Source organism: Calidris pugnax, unplaced genomic scaffold, assembly GCF_001431845.1.
Source record: "Calidris pugnax isolate Ruff unplaced genomic scaffold, ASM143184v1 scaffold41, whole genome shotgun sequence".
NCBI classification, from domain to species: Eukaryota; Metazoa; Chordata; class Aves; order Charadriiformes; family Scolopacidae; genus Calidris; species Calidris pugnax.
The window spans coordinates 19572705-19592117 of record NW_015094509.1 but is presented as its reverse complement, the minus strand read 5'-3'; the positions used below and the strand labels follow the sequence as shown (position 1 = coordinate 19592117).

Below are 19413 nucleotides of genomic sequence, written 5' to 3'. Positions count from 1 at the left end.
GCGGCGCCGTCACCAGGCAACGGCGGGTGCCTCCACCCCGGAGGCGGGACTTCCGGCGGGGCGGGGCCGGAAGTGGCGGCGGCTCGGCCGAATTCGGCGGCGCCACGTCTGGTTCGGGGTTCCCCTCCCTGCCCGGGGCAGCGGCAGGACCAGGACCAGGACCCGGACCTTCGCCTCTCCCCTCTTCCTCAGCGGCCGGTTCGTAGCGAGGCCTCGGCGGCGGCCGGGCGGGGCAACGGCAACATGTCGGACCTAGGGGACTGGTTCCGGAGCATCCCGCTGATCACCCGCTACTGGTTCGCCGGGTCCATCGCGGTGCCGCTCGTCGGCAAACTGGGCCTCATCAGCCCCGTCTACCTCTTCCTCTGGCCCGACGCCTTCATCAACCGCTTCCAGGTACGCGTCGCACTACTGATCCCGGTGTGCCCTGCGGTGCCATCCCCGTAAGAGAGCGCGGCCCGGGGCGCGCTGAGCATGCTGGGAGTCGTAGTGAGAGGGGGCTGGTCCCCACCCCTCACCCCTGCGGCCGCCCGGGGAGGGAATGGCGCACCGAAGGGACCCCGTAGGGGCGACCCAGGCCACCTCCAACGGGAAGCCGGGGCCTGCCTCACCGCATAACCTCCATAAGGCCTGCGGGCCTCGGGTTTAGCTGGTGCTTTCCCTCCGCAGGCCCCGGGCTCCCCACCAAGGTGACACAGGCTGCGGTGCCCGGCCCTGCCAGGGTCCCTGGGTGAGGCAAGGGGGGCTGTGACCCTCAACAGGCCCTGTAGTTCGCCTCACGTCTCATTCAGCTCCAATTCTTCCTACATTGTTGGGGGCCGTTGTGCCAGAGCACTCGGTAATGATAGAACCTGTGGCTGTGACTTCAGGTGGCTTGGCCAGCCTCTGTTGTGTGATGTGTGGGCCCGATTTTGGGGTTACAGACAGCTGTGCAACTGTCCTAAACTGCAGGTGGCTCTGGAGATATTAAGGCAGAGCACAAGAAATGCATGTTTCACACCTTCTCGCTTGGAATTAGGAAAAAACCCTTGTGTTTGGGACTACTAGCTTCTGTGCCTGCATGTGGCTGACATAAACTAACAACTGAAGTCCTGAGGTTTCAGATGTACGGTGTTTCTGGGCACTTTAGGTATATCAAAAGTGGTCACAAACTGGACGTAGCTCTTTCCTTGCACTGAGGGATTACAGGTTCAATGTTTTGTATGTGGTGTATAGGGGGAGAGCACCCATTGGATGAACTGAAAATGAAAGTGAAGGAAAAGATCCCAACCTTTAAATTTCTATTATGTGTGTTCATGATATGCCCAGTGAAAAAAGCTGAGTGCAAAAAAAGAAAAAGATAGCTCTCCATTTCATGTATTGTCCCTAAAACATAGTACCTTAAATGACTATTTTTTCCTCTAGTTCCTTCCGAAACTGTGATGTTCAGGATCCCTATACCAATACCAGATGTCAATGTTGCTGGTTAAAGAGCTCATTCATAAGTGCCCAGGTGTTTTCTGTCTTTGCTACATGTCATGCAATTGACTGTGCCCAGTATTGATCATTGGGAGACTCTAAAGCAGGTGCCAAGTGCTCAGAGCAGTGTGTGCTGTCTGCAACAATACGCCAAAGGCTGTTGTGTGAATTCCTTGGCCTCTGTTCAATAGGTAAGAATGGTTTCTTTATGGATGCTTTTAAAACAGGGTAGCATCCTTGCAAGTATATCCCTATTGCCCTGCAGTAAAGATTTAGTACTGTGAAGATGTGATAGAATGACCTGGGAAGTTGTGTGTGATTTCTGTTGTAATCTTAATAGCTTTGCTTATCAGATTTAAAAAAAAAAAAAAAAAAAAAAAAAAAACACAAACCAAAACTGTGAAAGCAGCAGTAATTGGTACTTGGGCTATTTTTAATCTCCTCCTTGATCTTCCAAGTAATTGATAGAAAATTAATAGCAAATAAACCTTTGCACATAAGTATATAAATATACCTTTCTCTTGTGTTCTGAACAGATCTGGCGGCCGATAACTGCAACTTTCTACTTCCCAGTGGGACCTGGGACAGGATTTCTCTACTTGGTGAATTTGTATTTTTTGTATCAATATTCATCACGACTAGAAACAGGTACGTTATCCTTTAAATTGTCTGCACGTGGGGAACTCAGCCCAGAGTTGATTGAGACTAAGTGTTGGCAGATAGAGCTTCTGTTGGGAATGTTTGTGGTGATGGGTTGTGGCTGTTGTGGACAGAATCATGTGAAACCTGGCTCATATCTGTGCCTGCTTACGTTGGTCAGTAGGAAATTGCTCTGAAAACTGATTATCTGTGACTGACTCCTTCCCTTTGGCAGGCAGCCTGGTCATTGAGGGTCTGAATTTGATACTTTCAGTAGGAGGGCTTGGTGCTTTTAGCTGTTGGATTTCAGGAAGCAAGGGATAGAGACTAGAAGATGATGTTACCTTCTGTTTTCTTGTATCTGATGTCCTTTAACGTGGAAGAGTGATAGAGTATATGAAATAATGGGTATATCCGTCTTGAGAAAATAACAATGTCAGTTGTTTTTTTTTTTTTTTTTTTTTTTTTTTTTTTTTTTTTTTTTTTTTTAAAGGCAATGATGCTTACCTGTGTTATTCTATTACTTATGTTGAATTGAGAGATATCCTGGGCAAATGAAGTGTACCCCTCTGTCAAATAGAAATGTGAAAATGTTAAGGAACAAGTTGGATTTTCAGTTAGGGGAAAAAATGAAGAGTGGCAGAAAGGAGATCAGATAATGGATCGTTTCTCTCAAAAAGAGATTGTTGTTTCAGGTGGCTTCAAAATTAGTTTCATTTTGCAGTTGCACAGTTCATTAAAGCTAGACAAAAATTGTTTCTGTTGAAGTAAATAATTATTTGCAAAGCCAAGCTCCTCCTGAAAGCCTTTGTGCACAAGAGTTTCATCGTAGTTCCAATGGAGTGTTAGAACTGATGGTGGAAGTGGAAATGCATTGTAAGGTGATGTTTGGGAAGTCCCACGATAGAGAAGAGATCCCCAGTAAACCTGTCATCCAGAGAGCATTGTGGAATCCCTTTTAAGTCATAGGAAGCATAGCAGGAACAGGGAGGAGTGATGCTAGATCGTATTTGGTTGTTTTCGTAGTGAAAGTAAGTAGTAATTTAATAGCTAGGAATGGCTCCTTTTCTTTGAGCCTTTCTGTAGTAGATTATTACAACAAACACATGGGAGTACACACAGTTACAACATTCTACTGTGCAAGAGTGTAGTAAGAGTTAATGTATGCAAATTATAAGACATCACTGCTTGTACGTACACTTACAAAATGCTATAGTTGTCTATGCTGTGGCAGAAGTCTTATGGAAGAAGTCAATTCTTTCAGCAGTAAATTTAGATTCCTGCTGTACAACACATCTGGGTTTTGAAAGTGGGAAGTCAACTGTGGTGTTGTTTGAATCAATGCATTTCTTCTCTGTTACAGTCATTTTTCTGGGTATAAATAAAGTTCTTGGTTAGGCTGGTGCTTCCTCTCTAAGCAAAAAGCTTGAATCCTTCTGAAAATGGGAGGTGTGTAAATTGCTGATAATCTGTTTACAAGTGAAAATCAGCATAGGTCTATGTCTCCTTTTGTCTCTGAAACTGGGGGAAGTGAAACTTCTGTTTTCAGGGTTGTGCATGGGTTTATGAGCATACGCTGGTGTTGCACGTGAGCTTCAAATTTAGGTGTCAAGAATTACCTGTGTGGTTTTGTACTGTGGTTGTGCTTTCCTAACAAGCTGACCTCTAGCTTCCAGAGGAAAAGGAGATTGATGTGTTTTTGTTTTGTGTCCGTTGGAGAAGAATGTAACGAATATCAACAGAGAAAGCAGAATAGGCAGAGTTCATTCCCCAGCAGTACGAACGATGAGATTAGGAGTCTGCAGCTCTTCCCCCATGACTGGGTTAGACCCTGGGCCCTCCTGAAGGACCCAGTGGGCTAGAGCTCACCTCATCCCTGTGCAGAGCTTTTTGGTAGACTGTGGCTCAGGTTTTTTAGCTATTCATTGGAAAATCAACTTCAGTTGTTTATCTAATATTCTTGCTAGTAATCTCCTAGGTAGCAAGAAGTGAAAAACTTCAAGGGAATGATATCTGCTTTGATTTTTTTCCTATTCTGGAGGAATTCCTGTGCTGGAGTTTCTACAGGGTTAGTTAGTTTCCTCTTTTTATTTGTTTCTATTTGTTGTATGGCAACAGGAAGGAGAAAACTCCAGTTGTGTAGTTCTCCAACTTTACAACTTTCCAGAAGATTTTTTCAAAGTTGTTTTTCCCCCCCCCGTCATGTAACTTGCATGGTTGAACTTAAAATTACTAAAATAGCGATTTTGTTTTACATAGGCTGATTTACTCTAGTTATTCTAAAAAGCTAATGCTTAAAAATAGGTTTTCTTTCTTTAACTTTTGAGGGACGTGTAAAATAGTTGTAGGAAGCCAAATAGTGCTAACATTAAGCAGTGGCCTCCTTTCTAGGCATTTTCATGTTTAATTATCAGCATGTAATTCAGCTTGTTCCTACGGCGCTGTGTTTGTCACTGTGGTTTGGGTCTGTTTCAGCAGTGTTCTCAGTCTCTCCCTGCCTGCACGGAGCTATATGAAAGTTGAGAGGAGTCTTGCTCAAATGGTGAGGTCTGTGCCAGCCCTTTACCACAGTTTGCAAGCTGTGTGCCCTTTTTGTCATGTATGTTGGTTTTTCTGGAGTATAAAAACTATCGTATCTCTTGAGTGTGACTAGATGATGCAAAGAGGATGCAATTTGCCTAAGGAGGGACTGGTTCTCACATGACTGAGTCCTTCAACTTGGTGTCTCTGCTTTTGCTGTGCAAGTGTATTTCCTTATTGTGTGCTTCTGACGGGTAGCTTCTGGTGAAGGATGGGGTCCAACTCTGTTTTGAATTCCTGCAAAGTTAAAACCACTTACCTCCAGAGTTTAAATGTGTTCTTTTTCTAAGCAGAGCTGCTGTGTGTCCACTTAATGCAGTAGGCTGGATGTCTTATTTTCTGGTCCTATAGGTCGTTCTATTATAAGGTCATTTAAAATAATAAGTAAAAAAAAGAAAATAATCCGCAGGCTGCCTGTAGGACAACTGTTATTAACTGAGCTTTTCTCAAACTCCTAAAAGAATTAAAAAAAAAAAAAGTCAAACAAAAAAACTCAAACCAAAACCAACCAAAAAAAACAACAAAAAAGCAAACTTAATTTCTTATTAAGATTTCCTAACGATTCCTTTTATTTACAGGGGCTTTTGATGGAAGGCCAGCAGATTACATGTTCATGCTCCTGTTTAACTGGATCTGCATTGTTGTATCCTTCTACTTATCATCAAACTTTTAGAATGCTTTGATTCTCCTATTTCTGCCTGAAATATGTTCAAAGACCAGGTTTTAGCAACTAACAGTTTTTAAATGTAGAAGATGTTTACAGGTGAGTTTTTAATCTTCCTGGAAAGATAGTGCTTGGCTTGCAGGGAGAACAGTAAGAAATACTAGTGCTAATACAGGTATGTAATCTGGGGACTAAAGTTCTGCTTATATAAAGCTCAGCTCTTCTTGCATCAACTTCTGTGATGTTCTCTGTGTGTTGCTTCACTCGGCCACTGTTTGTGGATTGCCACCTGGGCTGAATTTAGCGTGTTTGAGCTGCCATCTGCAAAGAGGCCTGATCTCTGCCATTCCCTGAGCTGGAAATTCAGGGGTATCTCATGGAGAGATCCCTTGCCTGCGGGGTACAAGTCAGCTGAGTCTGTGAAAGCAGCATAGCAATATCTGCACTGAGACAATTCCCTGAAGAAGCTGGGCTTGTTGGTTTGGGAATGTTGGGAAACAGTTTTTCCATGAGCTGTGCTGTTCTACCTGAGATTTCTTTAGGTCTCAGATCCAAAACTGGGAGGAGTTGTTGGTACACCAGATGGTTTTGCTGCCATCCAAGGGGGATCTTGAGGGGCTGGAGAAATGTTTGGTGGTCAGGAATGTCACGAAGCTGAGCCAGGGGAAGTGCAGAGTCCTGGCCCTGGGGAGGAACCACCTCAGGAGCAGGACAGGCTGGGGACTGATAGTCTGCACAGCAGCTTGGCAGAAAAGGCCTTGGGGTCCTGCTGGACACCAAGTTGACCATGAGCCAGCAATGGGCTTTTGTGGCAAAGGTGGCCACCAGCCTCCTGGGCTGCATTAGGCAGAGCATTGCCAGCAGGTCGAGGGAGCTGGTCCAGCATCCAGCTGCATCCAGGTTCCCAAGTACGAGAGAGATGTGGACGTACTAGAGTGAGTCAACTGAAGGGTCATGAAGATGATTAAAGGGTTGGAGCATCTGTCACATGAGGAGAGGCTGGGAGAGCTGGGATTGTGCAGCCCGGAGAACAGGAGGCTCAGGGGTGTCTTATCCATGTGGGGTCTTATACATGATGGGGGTGGGAGTAAAGGAAACGGAGCCAGACTTCTCTCAATGGTGGGACAAGAGAGAAGAGATACAGAAGTACAGAAAATTCCATTTAAATGTAAGAAAGACCCTTTTTACTGTAAGGGCAGTTGAACACTGGCATGGGTTGCCAAGAGAGGTTGTGGAGCCTCCATCCTTGGAGATGCTCCCATTCTGTCTGCGCTGTTGCTGCCTCCTTGTAGCAATTTGCAGTGGCACAGCTTGTGGAAAAAAGGGAGTGGTGACATCAGTGTGAACCAGATGAGGCTGGGAAAGCTAGTGTGTAGAGATGCTGTCACCTTTATCAATAGACTAAACTTATCTCTACTTGCATTCCACTCTACAGAGGGATTTGCTATTCCTGCTGGTCCTGTTAAACCACAGCAGTAACTAGGAAAACAACGTTGTTGTTTAGATGTTGTTAAGAAAACCATCGGCTTCATTGTGGTTGCAGGCCGTTGGCTGTGAGCTCTTAGATGAATCTGATTGTGACTTGACTTCCAAACTGGTCATTTAAAAGCTTTCAGTTGCTTGTTCCCTATATGATGTAAGGAGCAACCTGGATACATGGCCTGGAAAAACGCTTGGTGCCATTTTATACACATTCATGAACTGTTAAAAGCATTCTGGTCATAGCAAAATTCTTCAGCAATTGTTTCTACTTGGCAGTTACTACAGCAAGTAGATCCTTCAGATTCCAGGGTAGGAGAGTAGTATTAAAAGCCTGCGTTGATGCACTTAAAGGAGTTACTTATTTTCTATGTCTCAATGGCTATGTATTGATTTTTTTTTTTTAATGATCTGGTATTTCCTTAGTTAGAAACTCAACATTTTAATCTTGAAAAAACTAATGAAAGAACCTAGCTGTTAAGCCTGCAATGTGCTTTTATGCAAGGACTGACTGCGTTTGTAGTTAGCCAGTTTCATCATGGAGAGAAGACCAGTGCATCCATCAGCCCTCGGGTAATGACTCGAGGTGGTAGCTTGAAAGGCTACTGAAAAGGAATTATTGAAACTAAGTGTGTAAGACTCTGGATCATGGGAGGTTTTTTATTTTTTTCAGTGGTTAACTTCATACTGCATGGGAACGCTGTTTTAATTTTAAACATTAAGGGCCTTTGCATATGCTTGTGCAGCTTCTTTTTGTCATTCTAGTCTGTCAGGTTTTGCTGCGTTTTCCTTAATGGAGCAATGACAGATAACTGGCTTGGCAATGGACATGCAGGTAAGTGCCATCCAGTTTCTTAAATAATAATCTTATAGAACTTTCTGACTACTTAATGACTTTATAGAGGGCATAAGTGCAGAAGGTAGTTAAGCTAGGCTGGTTTAGTTTTTGTCAAAACAAACTGCTGTGTGTGTTTTGTTAGTTTTTTAGTTTGGGATAGACTCAGCTAATGTCACAAGCCTAGATCTGACTCTGCCGCTCCTAACCAAGTTAGGGAGTCAAGGAGTGAAAATTGGCTCTTGGTGCAGTCGGGAAGTGTTTGGCCCTTTACTAAAATGGACACAAGATGTCACCTCTGCACTGTTTCTTCTAATGAATGTGGATCTGCATTCTTATTTTTTATCTAAAAATGATTCTTGGGTTCATTAGTCTTCTCGAATTTTGTGTGCTTTTTACTTGCCAACAGAAGATCTTTTTGTGACAAATGCAGTTTCAGATTCAGATCAGAGCTGTGAAGTACAAAATCTTCACAAGAATGATTAAAATAGTAGTTCAAAGAACCAGTTTCAATGAGATAGTTCTTATCTCCCCAAATATTAAGGGGGGGAATTGAGGGAGTGTTTCTTGGACACAACAGAGTACCAGAGAACTGCATATCTTCAGCCTGCCTCTGCTGTTCTTCCCTCATCTTATTCTGTCCCTGTCGCCCAAAACCTGCACCATTATCTCTAATATTCTGTCCAATATCATCTTAGCATTTATTAGATTACTTATCAGGCTCCCCTGGTAGACAAAAGTAGCTATCGTGCATCTGCAGTCAGGACGGAGTTCTCTTAAAGGCCATCCATAACTTTGCACTTAAACTTTTTTTGCCGTGGGGAAGATGCCACAAAATTCTTCAAAAGCATGCTGAAGTCACCCGTATATTGTATGAAATTTAGACTGACTGTGTTGATTTGTGTCTTTTTTTTAAAAAGTACTTAAAATGGCTTTATATCTGCATGCAAAGTATTGCTTAAAATAAGGGGTTTTTGCTTGTGTTGAGTGGCTTGCTTGGAAGTGAGAAGACAGAGTAGGAAATCTGGGCCTCTATTCTCATGTCAAATACTTTCAGCAATTAGATATTATTTTTTTTTTCCCCAGTAAAATAAAAATGGTTTAAAAAGACCCTAAGGTTCTTGTGTGACGAGTCCGACTGCTGGTGTGCTGTAGGGCTCGGGGAAGGCTGGGCTGATGCTGGTGTCCCAGCTTTAACGTGGAGCTTGTTAAATAGCGGCACCTCCGAAGAGTTGGGTTTTAACCTCTCTTCCAAACACATGAGCTGGTTCGTAGGGATAAACCAATTGATAAAAATGTTGCTGGCACAGTCTGTCTTCAGAAATGAGCAGATAGCTAAAATAGTGCTTTAGATTTGTTTCACTAGCAATAGTCCCATCAGCTAATACACAAAAAGGAGGTATTTGAAACAATCTCATTTCCTGGCATGGAGCACAGCTTCATTCTGAGCTCGAGCAAGGTGGCTGTGCCAAGGATGGCTGCTGTACTCTGAAATGGTGATTTACTGGAGCACCTCCCCTTGTGGTGCTCCAAGGAGGACGTAGCTGGCAGTTCCATGGAGTAACACTTCATCTGGCATATTATCTTAGCCCCAGATGAGCGTGTTTGGGTTAGTGCCCTGGGTTGTGAATGGAAAGGATTGTGGCATAAGGATGTCACTGACTCTGGTGTAGGTGTGCTGCCAAGCAGCTGGGGGCAGAGGAATTCACCACAGCTGCTCTTTCACTTGGGGCAAGTTGGAGCCCTTTAACATAGTCTTGCGAAAGAGAATGACCAAGTAGATGTTCCTACTAACTTTCTCAATAGCTTTTGAACAGATCCATGACACAAGATGGCAAAGATTCTGGGGCAATCTTTAAAGATTTTGCTGATGGATCATACTTACAAGCCATTTTTGAAGCTTACAGCTCCTGCTGCATGTTTAAGTTTCTCAGGATTCTGTGAAATTGATGGTAACTTTTAATTTTATTTTTTTTTTAAATACTGCAGTTGTTGATGATTCCACTCATCATGTCAGTACTTTATGTGTGGGCCCAGCTGAACAGAGACATGATCGTAACGTTTTGGTTTGGAACGAGATTTAAGGTATGTCAGACAGGATATTGGGAAGGTTTCTGCCCAGAAGACGCACATGAAGGGGGCAAGGGGCAAAATATAAATATTTTCTCTTATTAAAGATATCCCATGCTTTGACATAGCTATATTCTCCTTGAGATGCAGCAAAGACAAATTTCTTTCATGGTCTTCCTTCCATACAGTGTCACTCAGTGTAGCTTTACTGAAAAGAGGTCCTGAAGGCTGAAATTCATCGGTCTGAAAAGAGGAAAAAATTCCTGATAAACATTAACCTGGGTAAAAGCTGAATGTAGTGACATTGTAGTGACACAATGTTGATATTTGAGATTGTTCTTTCCTGTGCAATCCCGTCTGTTTCTGCCAGATCTTGTAGTGAACACTTGTTTGATCGTTTCCAGACCTTTACAAAATCAGAAACATCAGGACTTTGTTTCAGATGTAAGCTTGATGTGAACCATAGAGTGCATCTACTTAGAATGTTTAATTCATAGAATCATCTAGGTTGGAAGGGACCTTTAGGCGAGTCCAACAATCAACCTAACACTGCCAAAATGAGCATGATTTGTCTGAAAATGTTAGTGGTCACTCAGTTTGGAGTATCCTACCTTGTTAGGTAGAATCTGCTTAAGTTAATAAATCAGGATGTGTGTATTGCCTAAAATACTGAGATCATAATCATGTGTATTAGTGCAGCGGGAAATTGAGCAGGTTTATGTCCTTAACTTGTACTTAAAAATTCTCTGTCTCCATTGCATTCTTTTTCAGGCCTGTTACCTTCCATGGGTTATTCTGGGATTCAACTACATCATTGGTGGATCGTACGTATTTACTTATATGGCCAATTTGACGTTATAAAAGCTTTTACAGCTATTGAACTTTTTGATGAATTTAGAAGTAATATTAAAATAAGAGGCTTAAAACTGCGTAATCTGACTGATAATGCTCAGTGTCATATTGTGGTCATTTAAGATAAAAGCGAAGAGAAAATGTGCAGATGAGAACTAGAGAATGTAGACAAAAGGAAAGTAATAAGTATTTGCTTTATTTTCTAGTAAATCTATGCATTAAGCCTTTTCCTTACTAAAGGGTACTACACAGTAAAGAAACATGTCATCCCATATGACACTGGTTTTAGAAACAAATTTAGCTTGACTCTGACAGTGCTGTTACTTCTTTCCCTCACAGTCTTGCCCAATGTGATGGGTTTTTTCAGCTTGTGAAACAAAGGAAAATGGCAATAACAAGCACACAGAGTGCCCTATTAGCATTTGCTGAATTCATTGGTCTGTCTTGGGTTTCTTTGACCAAACTCTGTGATGCAGAAATCTCCTCTGTGCCACGGTCTTTCCCATTGGTGCCCTGCGTTGACTGGGGCCTCTTGGTGCCGCTGTAACATAATTAGTGACAATAACAAGTTTCGTGGTTGATTTATGAAAGGAGGAGATAGTACAGCAAACCCAAATTCTCTTTTCTGGCTGTGCCTCCTACTGACTCACCCGTCACTTGAGAAAACTGCTTGCTGTTAGATACCTGCTGTTTCTATGCATGACGGACGATACTCAAGGGCCTCCATTCAGCAGTGTTTTTGCAAAATTAGGAACAAAACAGTTCAGTCCAGCAGGAGACAGGTTGTCCAGTGAAAACAGCAGTAACTTCTCAAACTCTGCAGACTATTATTTTAGACACTAATAGCTGTACGGTCTAATTCCCTGATGTAAACAAGTATTTAATTGCATTTTCAGTACAGACTCTAGAGAAGGCTTGGAAGGGAGGGTGGAACAGCCTGTTGATGTGTTGGCACTGAAGGTTGGCCCTTCTAAAGTGGCTGCAAAATGTTGAGGGAAGGGAAATTTTCTGTAGCTCATGGCCCCGGCAATGCCTGTGGCAGGTGAGCAGTAGTAACTGGTAGAACATGGTCACTCATTTTCAGAGAAGACAACATATGAAACTTTTTTTTTTGGTCTTGTCTTGCAGAGTCATCAATGAGCTGATAGGAAACCTGGTTGGCCACCTGTATTTCTTCTTAATGTTTAAATATCCAATGGATTTGGGAGGAAGGAATTTTCTGTCCACACCTCAGTTTCTGTAAGCTGGCTTTATTCTTCAGCTCACTGTTTGTTTGGTCCAGTGTTCTGTATTGTTTATCAGACATACATTAGCTGGGATTGTAAGGTGCTTCTCAAACTCTCTCCTTCTCTTCTGGCTTGTCCTAGGTACCGCTGGCTGCCAAATAGGAGAGGAGGAGTGTCGGGGTTTGGTGTCCCACCTGCTAGCATGAGAAGAGCTGCAGAAGATCAGCAGGGTGGTAGAAGACACAACTGGGGCCAAGGTTTCCGGCTAGGTGACCAGTGAAGACCTCCTGCCCTTGGAAAAACAGCAGCTCTTTGGTTTTAATTGGACGTAGAACCAACCCTTCCTGGTGCAGAGCATGCTTAAGAACTGAGCTCTCTGTAGTACTGTTGGATTTCACTGATTAAAAAGAATGTTTCTGGTTCAAGAGAAAATTAAAAACTCTAGAAGGGAAAAATGTAGATCTTGCTCCAGGTTAGCCAGTAGTGTCCGATTTGATTCTGCCACTGAAAAAAGCCTTCTTTATATACAGTATTTTCTGTCTGTCGCAATGGGCATCCGTTATGCTGTCTTGTTCCATGATGTGATGGAACAAGCTAATGGTGTTCTGTCTTGCCTGGTAGGTTAAAAGCTTGGTAAGGTAAGAAGCCAGTGTGAGGCAGATGGATCCAACTAACCCGAAAGCTTAGGAAGCTGGCTTTTTCCATAGCTGTGCTTAAGTCCCAGGATCTCTGGAAACATTATTTAAGTGATATCTCTCTACTGCGTTCATAAAGCAAAGTGCAAATGTCTCATTTCCATTATTAAACTGTGTTTTGAGGGGAGTTTTTTCTTGCTGTGCAGCATTTGTCCTGCCTGCTACAGCACGGGCTGGGCAAGACTAAGGAGAAGAGGGCTTTTGTTGGAAATGGCAATAGCAGGTATTCACAGAACTGAAATCTCTGAACCCTTCATGGCATGTTACAAGGCTTGCTCTGTTTAAACTGAAGTTATCTGGCTTGTCTTTTTTCCCTGAGATCTGTGAATTCTTGACTTCAACGTTTCTGTTTTGGTTGCAGAATTGGGTAGCACAAATACTACTTAAACTAGAAAATGTAACATATCGTTGTGGTTAATATAAAGGGTACTGGCTGCAGCGTTATGTTTGTTAACTGCATCTTCAACTTTCTCTTAAAAGCTTCAAGACATTGAAGAATCAAAGCTGGAAATAAACTTTTCCAGGGCTAAGATCCAATAGAAAGATGACTTCACTGCAGGACTCTTTCATTGTCAAATAACAAATTACGTACACCATTTATCAGTATCTGTATTTTTGGGGTGAAACTTTTTGATGTGGAAAAGGGAAAGATTCTGTACAGTAGTTTTCCTCATACTGGGTTCCCGTGGGCAGAGCACAGGGCTAAGCTCCAGGAAGCTGTAATGCCGGCTTCTTACTGACTCACCACATGGACTTGAGCAAACTTCTTCCTTATCTCAGTTTTCCCAGCTGTAAGGAGGACTTGTGCATGTCTCACAGCATTCATAAAAGGTAGCTGTCCCCAACTCCCCTGGGTGGGAGCTGCTACTGAGCAAGGTAAGGCTTAGCTTCACATAAATGACAGCTCTTTAGCTAGGGACGCGATTGCTCTAAGCTTAACCGAGGCTTCTAAGTTGGAATATAGTTACTCACTTCTTGGTTTATAGTTGGGAGAGCAGCATCGTCAGTAGGATGAGTTTCAAGTCTCTGACTGAGTTTCCCTTTAGCCTTTGTCTGTCTTTTTACTGGGTAGGTAGGGCACAGAAAGCTGTTCTGTCCCACCTTAGGTTTCTCAGGTATCTATAAGTAGGTGAAGTGAATCTGGGCCAAAACATTTTTATAACTACTTTGTTTCTTCACTAAACCTGGGTTCTGAAGGTTTAAAAACTTGTAAATACTATGTGATGTGAAACTGAGTGGAAAATAAGCAGTCAGACTGGAAGTTTTCGGCTGGCTTGAAAAAAAATTGCATGTTCCATTTCTTCACTGCAACTCAATTCTGTTGATTCAGCTTGTGGAAAAATGTAGAAAACTGGTAACAGTTATATTGTGTGCTTACGTTTTACAGGAACTTGGAATTCAGAAATCACCTGCCATTTTTGTCTATTGAGTGATGAGTTTTAAAGATGCTCTTGTCTCTTGATATAAAATGATAGGTAGAAAAGAGGATTGCAGTGTTCTCAATACTAATCTGTCATTGTCCGACAGCTGTTATTTGATGCTGACTTGAACAGTCTGAGAACCATCATTTTTATAAGAGTCATGATGCGGCTGGTCTTTTTAGTCATAGTAATATCACTGTCTTCAAAGCATTTGTCTTCATTTTGAGTCAGGACCTAACAGTTAAGTGAAGATGCAGTAGTTTATGACTCGGCTAAAGCCCTGGCATGCTCATATTGCAGAACATCTTTGTCCAGAAGGCCAGAAGGAAGGCGTGAGGGGGAGACAGCACAGCAGAAGTCATTGTCCTGGCCCAGTGCACCGCTCTGGGTCTTGCTTTCTAGTATGTTCTCCTTCTCTAAAGAGGAAAACGTCTGCAAGAAAAATAGACTTCCGATAAGTCTTGATTAGCTTTTGAGATGCTTCAGCTCAATTTACTTTGGTTTATGGAAAATTCACTTCAGAATCCTGTATTATGAGCTTAGTTTGTTCATTTCTCACTTGCCACTTGACCTGAAGAACTGTTTGTCGTCCAGCATACACTGACAATGACAGTCTCTTGTTAAATGAGTACCTCCTTTCTTATTTTGTACAGATAATTTCCCTTTTTGTAATCAATTTTTGTTGGCAAAGTTTTAAATTAAAGTTTTAATCTCTGTTACTGTCTCTGTTTTGCTAAATCTTATTTTAGCTCAAGACAAGCCTTGTGATCTGCACGTCTCCGAGGACTGTCTGACAGTTCACTGTGACACCATCTCCTGCTGTTGATAAAAGTACTCAAGAAAATGACCTGCTTTTGGGTGGGAGTCCTGTCTTCTCTGATCCGTTGCAAAATCGTAAAGGCATTTTCTTTGTCTTGTTTATCACCATGGGTTTCGACAGTCTGTGTCCTTCCTGGGCTATTTCCATTTTACAGCTTTTTTTTTTTTGTATACTTGATTATTCATCCTTTATTGTCCTCTGGGAGGAAGTAACCTTTCTACTGACCCTCAAACTTTGTCTGATTGATAGAGATCAATTACTCTTTTAGGTGTAAGCTTGGTATTCTGCAGTACCCTCTCTGTCCAGCCAGATGTGCACAGCTGCTAGAATTCACTTTGAGGGTCTTACCTCAGCTGATTTGGAGACGTGCTGAGCATCCTCTGAATGACTCTTCTGGTCCTCACTGTTCATCTGACTGCAGTTTTCCTGTTTGTTGTTACCATAAAGGCACCAAAGAAGATCATGGACTTGGTACATAAGGCACTGTGGGAATTTGTTGTGCTCCTTGAACTGGAAAGTCTTGGTCCATACTAACTGCGCCAGAGACAACAGCATGGCAAGCCTGTGCCTTTCCATTTTGCTCCAGCTGCACAGTCATCGGAAGAGCCAGGAATATGAAATCAAATGCTGCCAAAGTGCTTCATCTTTCATCCCTATCGCTTTGTCTTGGCGACAGCTCCTCTCTCAACACCCCTCGGTAATGCAGTGTTGCCAGTGACTTAATGAGAAACCGGACCTGTTGCTTCGTTCTGTCATCTAATTGTTGCATTAGGAGAACTGAGCGGCTTTGATTTTCAGAATAGCATATTGTTTGCAATATAAGATCCTTTCTGTGTTTATATATCACTGTGTACCTTATCTGGGAGGAAGACTGCTTTTCCTTGATGGTTACGGTGGTAAGCTGGAGAGATACATGCTAATTTACAGTCTGAAGCTTCTGATATTACAAGTCACCTAATGGCTTTGTAATCCTGTCCTGCATCCATAAAAGGAAGATGATTCATATTCTCCTCTGTTCTGTGCTAGGCTTAGGATGGTGGATCAATTTGTACTTGCCATGGTATGGCAGAGCACTAGTTTTGGTGAAGATGTTCTTACCACTTGTGGTAGTAAATGTCTTTTCTTGTTTTGTGTGTCCCTAGAATCTTATTTTGCCCTGGATGATAGTAACAGTGTGACTTGAAATTCAGGGTTGAGTCTATTGTCATGATTTTATTAATTTAAGTTAAGTACATGATGCCTGCATATTAAGGAGAAGTACTTACATCTAAAAGGTGAGGATGTGCTGTTTTCTAGGACTGAAAAGATGAAAAGACTTCAGCTGCTTGTGTTTTTTCAAGCACGTTTTTTGGTGATGAAAGGAGTTTTGTTCTCAGCAGTGGCTCACGCTTTTATCATCTGGAACATGATCTAGGAGGAGTGATTACACCACTTGTGAGCAAAAGTTGCATGAAAGGAGCTGTAACTGTGGGATGCTGGCAAGGCCTCTGCTGAATCTTGTTGTTGTTGGGGGGGAAAGTGATGATAAAACCTTAATTTTGATGCTTGGAGGTGGTTTGGTTTTGCTCCCCTCCCCCAAAGGACAAAGCCCTTGCAAAATGCCATTAGAGCTCAAATCTGCTCTTAAGGCCAAATTCCTCGGGACTGCTAACCAGTCATAAGTCTCCCACAATGAAGACTGTGGGAACTGGAGGCAGTGCTGAAAATCAAAACCACCACAAGCAGTCTCCTTGCATCTCAATATTTCCATTTATTTCTTAAAAGGGATGTGTGTACTTAGTCCCTGGACTGGCCATGGATTGAAGGACAGCGGGTGGATCCCTGTATTAATGGTTTCATGGACTTAATGTAACCAGAGGTGTGAGGATACTGCCTGCATCAACCCTTGGGCTTGCCAAGCTGCCTGATAAATCTCTTCATGTTACAGAGTTCACATCACCTTGCGATAACTAGTTAAATGTGCAAAGTTTCTTTGCAGTAGTGTTTCTCTTTCAAGTTATGGTATTGAGTAGCCGTCGCTAACCCAAAGAGACCCCTCAGCCTGTTTTAAAATCAAAACACGCTCATGTACTCTGCTATGACCCTTTTAGTCATATGGTTTAGTTTTAGGTAGTCCTGCACGGAGCAGGGAGTTGGACTCAGTGATCCTTATTGGGTCCCTTCTAACTTGAGCTACTCTGTGATACTCCAATTAGAAAGGCTTTTTGTAAAACTTATCTTCATTGAGACTGACTTGACCGGCCCCACTCAGCATTGGTGCTGTAAAAACTCTATCAGGCAATCAGATTGAAATTTCATTTCACAATCGTAAGAGGGGAGAACATGAAGGGGTCTTCCCATTGCCCATCCATCCCCGTGCATTGGGGCTTTTCCTCCTGGATTAGGCTGAAGGGGCTGTTGTCTTCTTGCAGTCCACGCAGTGCCCCTCCTGCCTAGGGCTGTTCCTGTACGTAGGAGAGGGTCTCGGAGCAACGCAACCAAAACTGGTGCTGGAGCAGTGGGGTGTGCTGACAGCCCCGGGCTGTGGGCAGTGCCTATTGTGACAGGGGTGCAACTCAGGTTATGGCATTGCTGCTCTTTTTAAAATGAAAACACTGTGTGTGTGTGATATTTGTGGATGTATGCGGTAGACAAGCATAAGGTACTGATTTTTGCAATAAAAAAAATAAATTGGTCAGGAAGGGATCCTGCAATCCTGAGAAATTGGTTTTTAACTGGACTTGAGAACAGGGGGGAAAAGGATTGTATTCCCTGTCTGATCAAAGAATGTTTTTCAAAGTGCCTTTTCCCCACCGTGGGCTCAGAAGTGGCAATCTCCGCTCGGGCTGCAGAGAAAAGCAACGCCTGTCTCTGTCCTCATCTGCTGGATCCTCAGCCCCGCAGCGGGGGGTGAGATGAGACACTACTGGATATTTGTACTGGCAGCTGGACTCAGCCTTTCTCCAGAATGAAGCCTCGAGCACACGCCTGCAACGCTGCTTTACCTGACTTTTTGAGCAGTTGTTTGTTCACTCTGAACTCTCTGTGTTTATCGCTGTTCTGAATTTAAGCAATTGCAAAAAAAACCACAAACAAACAAGGGAAGGTGTGTGCCTTAGGCATTGGCCTCGCTTGTTTCAGGGGCTCAGGAGAAGGAGGTAACTGTAGCTGATATTAACGTTGCAGTATGTTCACTCCGGAGCAGATTCATTTTCTTGAAAAGCTGATTCAAAGCCCAGATGACAGAGGGTTTGGGTTTTTTAATGTATAAAGCTGTTGGAAAGTTAGTCTTGTCCTGTTCTCTGCTCTGTCTCACCCTTCTTCCCCGAGGCACGTGATTTAAGATAAAAATCCAATTAATGTTGAAAAAGTACAGCAAAGATTCTGGGGCAGCATCAAGCAACTCAAACATCCTGAAGCTTTACACAACTGAAGGCACAAAGAGCTTTTATTGTTCTTTCAGCCCTTGTGTTGTGTAAATTCAGAAAACAGATTAAATCTTGCAGGAATTCAGATTCTTAGAAGATCTATAAGGAGGAGAGAAGAATTTTGGAAGAGTTCAAACTTTTGCTGAAATCTGGATTGTGCAGTATAGTGATATTTACTTCTTTTCTATTTTATAGCTCTGTCTTGGCAGTATTTAAACCAAAGTGCAATCTTCACTTGTTCCCAGGGAAAGATGTGCTGCTGTCATAAGTGTATTAGGGTCTGGTTGGGCTTTAGTAGTCCAAGGTGCACGTAGCAGGGCCTCCCCAGAGAGACCAGCACACCTAAACACACCAAAACTATCTGTGGGAACTGAGTTAAGAGGAAGGAGAAGGAGCATCAGGCATGACCTGACGGTCAACTTTCTCTGTTTGACTTTCCTCAGTAGGTTGTGTCGAGCTGGTGGGGCTGTACAACCCAGAAGGGAGTAGGAGAGACAAGGATGAAGAAGTGGCCGGCTTGTTTTGGGGCAGCCCTGGTCTGGCAGCTCTTGGGTACAGCCTTCCCCAGAGAGTTTCAGGGAAGGCTCCCGAGATGGCAAGTGCTGTTCCTGAGGCTGGAGAGGGGAAGGCAGCTCCTAATATGAAAATAAAGGGGGAAACCCCGGTGTGTGCAGAGGGAAGGTTCCCAGCTGGAGAGGAGACTTGCCTGTGGTTGCAGCATGTGCTGGTTTCACTGGAATCATGTCAGAAAGACGTGGTGTGTGTGATGGAGGTGGTTTTTACCATGTGAGAATATTCCATTTGGATGATACTGATGAGGATGAAATGCTTCAGGTTTTTATTTCCAAATTGACTTTTCAGTTAAGTTAGAAGTTACAGTGGGTTTTCTGTTTGCTTTTAGAGCTCAAATCAACCCTTCTAAGTTGAAATCGGAGCCTGCTATTTTTGACTGGGGCAAAACACTTCTGCAGCCTTTGTTTCCAGAAGTGGTGTGGTCACGGCGTGTCGTTGCAATAAGCCAAAAAACAATAGATTTGTGACTCTTGCCTGAGACGGGGCTTGCATGTTGGAAAAAGGCCGAACTTGGATCGTTGTCAGCAGGCTTCAATCTCCTTTTCTTTGTGAGCACGGAGTGTCTGGGGAGGTTTAGGAACCTATAGCTTCTGGGCAGAAAGCTTCCTGGCACACCTGCTGCTCTCATTGGGGTAGTTACAATCAAATTTGTAGTTTTTCTGTATGTTTTGGTTAGAGCGGTATTATTTCATTT

At 43.1% G+C, this 19413-nt stretch overlaps 1 protein-coding gene across 1 annotated transcript; it reads left to right on the top strand.

The window, feature by feature from the left end:
- Positions 1-67: 67 nt before the first annotated feature.
- DERL1 (derlin 1) lies at positions 68-14643 on the top strand. The gene is made up of 8 exons (XM_014965375.1): positions 68-396; positions 1995-2106; positions 5256-5320; positions 7629-7655; positions 9645-9740; positions 10497-10549; positions 11706-11816; positions 11945-14643. The coding sequence occupies exons 1-8, from the start codon at positions 244-246 to the stop codon at positions 12081-12083; spliced, it is 756 nt and encodes a 251-aa protein (XP_014820861.1). The 5' UTR covers positions 68-243; the 3' UTR covers positions 12084-14643.
- Positions 14644-19413: the final 4770 nt, after the last annotated feature.